Raw genomic sequence first — 3,571 nt, 5'->3', positions numbered from 1 at the left:
CTCTTGGAAGAAAAAGCACATCCAATAAAATAGCTTAAAACTCGCTTTCCAGTTAAAGCACAAGTGCGTAGCGAAATTCGCATCCAGCCATCATACTGTACGGGGGCGAATGGCAGCAAATTGGCTCCGTATGCACGCGCTCAGCATCCTCCCGCAACAGGTGAAATCCCACGTGAATATTCTACAACCAGCATTCTACTTCTGCGCAGCAACCTTCACAGGACGAGTCGGATGTGTCAAACCTGCTGTCAAAGAAGAGAAAGTACATGCACACGGTCGCCATAATGGGCTGCTTCCTCGTCTCTATCGCCGCCTGCGTCATCATCCTGCTCCTGGTTCCTGTCCATAGCAACAGCCCCGAGGTTCAAGTGTGGTCAGAGGACGTGTGCACCACGCGTGCCTGCGACCGGCACGCACACTTCCTCCAGGAGACCATGCAGCCGTCGGCGGATATCTGCCACGAATTTGGAACCGCCATGTGCGGCCGCTGGACACACGACCACACCGTCGCAACGGATGTGGATGCCATGGTGAGGCAGAGCGCGCTGCAACAAGGGGCCAAATTCCTGCGCTCTAGCAACGGAAAGTTCCGTGCAACCCAGGAAGCCGGCCGTATGCTGAAGTCTTGCCTGGAGCAGCAGTTCGAACAAAGGACTCGCCCCGCTGCCCTTCGCTATTTCCGCGAATTTCTCCGCGAACGCGGTCTGCCCTGGCCCAACGAACCGTCTGGGAACCGGCACCCTCTGGACGTTCTACTCGACTTGAGCATCAACTGGCGCATCGACCTGTGGTTCGGGCTGCGCCTTCGTAGAGATGGACAGAGGCGACTGCAGGTTAAGGAGGCCCCAGTCACGTTAGCGACGATGGTGAGGGCCGAGCACGCAGACGAGCTTCAAGCCGTGGCCGTGGCGATGTTTTACGCAGAAGCGATCGGCGCCGGCCTCCAGTACACGAAGCCGAGAGCGGAAGCACTGTCCCGTAGGGAGACGCACGTTATACGAACATTGGAGAACATGTCGTCGCTCCACCCGAGGCTTAAGCGGATGCGGGTTTCGCAAGTGGCGGAGCTGGTAGAATGGGCGCCGGCGGTCGAGTCTTTTCAGTGGCTCGCTTTTCTCCGAAAGCACTTGAGCGGGACTATGAAAGTGCACGCATATACGGACGTCCTAATAGACAGCGTTGACCACTTCACCGCGATTGGAAGCATATTCAAGAAGTTTGGAGCAAACGAACTGATCGATGTCATCGGATGGTGGATGGTGCGGCTCTTCGCCGATCTTGGTGGAGTTGCAGTGAACCACGACGAACGCGCACAGGCCTTTTCACCTGTTCTTTGTCAGCGACGAGTGGAGGCTTGCTACGGTCTAGTCCTGGCTGTTGAGCTGGTGCAGCGCTACTGGACGGCAGAACTCGCAAAGGTCGTGGATGACATCTTCAACGCCGTCCGGCACCGGGCTGCCATTTTGGTTCAGCGTTTGTCGTGGATGGACGCAATCAGCAAGAACCACATCATTCGCAAGCTGGACGCACTCAAGGTGATACTCGCAACCGTTCGATGGAAAACACGTTTTGGTTAATATGCTTCTCACGTTGAGCAAAACTTGGGCCGAATTCACAATGTTTTTCTTTCTTAAGTGCTCCATTCCATTCGCTAGTCGCCTTCGATCCAGTCTGCGGATTGGTTGGAATTTATTCTTAGGAGCAATTCTAGCATAACTGGTTTTCGTGAATACGGATGGGGATGTGCTGGTAAAAGTGCTAATACAGATTTCAAACGCGACTCCTTGACGCATGATAAAGCTCTACATCACGTTTCATTGGGTACCCAGCCTTGTGCCCACTGTTGTATACTTGAACGCTCATTTCGCACGCACATCTTCAGAGCGTGAATAAAGTCACATGTTTATGTACTGTCTCTACATCGCGGCTCCACCGACACCCCCTTGTTCGACCGCTGTTGATCTTCGCTATTCCCTCGTATGGCAATTTCCCGAGAATTTTCTCGGCGGTGTGGCCAGCCCTAATACGTATAGCGCAGGTAGCTGCCATGTAGTAAAACTATAGAAAAGACAAAAAGAATGAAAAAAAGACAGGCAAGAACGTCTGCATATCAACAGCATGCCACAATTAGAAGACTAATACTTTTTCGGACAGTTTAAAGACATTGCTGCCAAAAATATCCTACGAGTAGTTTTCAGTCTGCGGTGCCATATTCCTCACGATTATTAATGATTCCGGCTAGGAGTTGTGAATATCACATTTTCTAATAACGATTAGAATATTGTCTTATTCGTCTCGAATCAAATAGTGACACTCTGCAAAAGCGAATGTTTTGAATAATTTTCGAATATGCCACATTGTGAAATAAGCACAATCAAGATAATTTACGCATAAATGCTATAACGCTCGCTCACACCGTAGTCGATATTTAAAAAAAAAGTTGTCGCAGTTTCACCCGAAAGGCGAAGCATCAATTGCGATAGCAAATTTGTAGAGCTATACGGAATAAGGATAGTAGCTTTATCATCTGTACAAACTTGGACATGCAGCAGCACCGGCAACACACAGAACTGTTGTCGACGCCGTCGGCGTTTTGCCCGCGTTCGCACAAAACGCGCTCGGCGTTGGTGACTGCTGCAGGAGCCTCTGGGGGCGGCTCGGAGGTTTTCGACGAGATCAGAACGGGACACTCGTCGAGCAGCGTCGGAAGTCTTTACCACCTTCTCGCCTCGCAACGTTTTTACATAAATAGGCATTTTGTGCCGCAGCTAAACGTCGCCTCCCCCCCCCCATGGCCTTCCGCGTGCCTGAAGAAGTCGCGTTTGCTCTACAGATATGGTGATTGTAAAGGAGGAAAGAGACGCTTAATTCTGCAGCCTTTAAGAGAGCACGGCCCAGAACGCGCGTTTGTTCTCCGCCTTGCGTTCACTCCCCGTGAAAGCGCGCGTCCCTCGCGCCCTTTCACTCACACATACAGCGTTCGGCGGCGCGCGGCGACGATTTCATCTCCATTGACGTCATACGGAACCTCACGGCGACGGCGACGCCGACGGCAGAAATCTGCTTTGGAGTGTCCATATAATTGCTATCGCAATAAAAACACGCAGAGTTACTTGGTAGGGAACGTTGCGTTGCGCATGGAGCCACCATTTTCGGCTAAATCGCGATCACTTGCACTAAACTTTCGCTCGGGCATGACATTTGGCATTTTCAATCTTCGTACGCTTGACCTCAACATTTTATATAATTGTCGCACCACTACAACTATAAAGTGTGCTTTTTGATGCCTTAGCATTCTAGGAGACTTCAGGCACATTCCTGGATCTCACTATCTATCTATCCATCCATCTATCTGTCTCGAAACGTTTTTCTGCCTACCTGGTTCACTGGGTAGTCCATGGTTGAATGGGTGTAGCGCATGGGGCTGATGTACGCGCTGAGGGAACAGGGTTCCAACCACTCCATAGAAAGCACTTAGCTGAGGAATGGAAACTGCCATAGAGCTCTAAGGGACCCGAAACGCTACTCCTAGCGCCCATCTAGCCGCAGATGTTCGGCGTGAACAGTGGGT

At 51.3% G+C, this 3,571-nt stretch overlaps 1 protein-coding gene across 1 annotated transcript; it reads left to right on the top strand.

Annotated features, from left to right (window-relative positions):
- The first annotated feature begins 284 nt into the window (after positions 1–284).
- On the top strand, positions 285–1,577 carry LOC119444416 (neprilysin-1). Its single transcript, XM_037708818.1, has one exon. The coding sequence runs from the start codon at positions 285–287 to the stop codon at positions 1,575–1,577; it is 1,293 nt and encodes a 430-aa protein (XP_037564746.1).
- Positions 1,578–3,571: the final 1,994 nt, after the last annotated feature.

This window comes from Dermacentor silvarum, chromosome 3 (assembly GCF_013339745.2).
Source record: "Dermacentor silvarum isolate Dsil-2018 chromosome 3, BIME_Dsil_1.4, whole genome shotgun sequence".
NCBI lineage: Eukaryota > Metazoa > Arthropoda > Arachnida > Ixodida > Ixodidae > Dermacentor > Dermacentor silvarum.
Note: the sequence above shows the minus strand (reverse complement) of the source record. Positions and strands in the feature narration are given on the sequence as shown.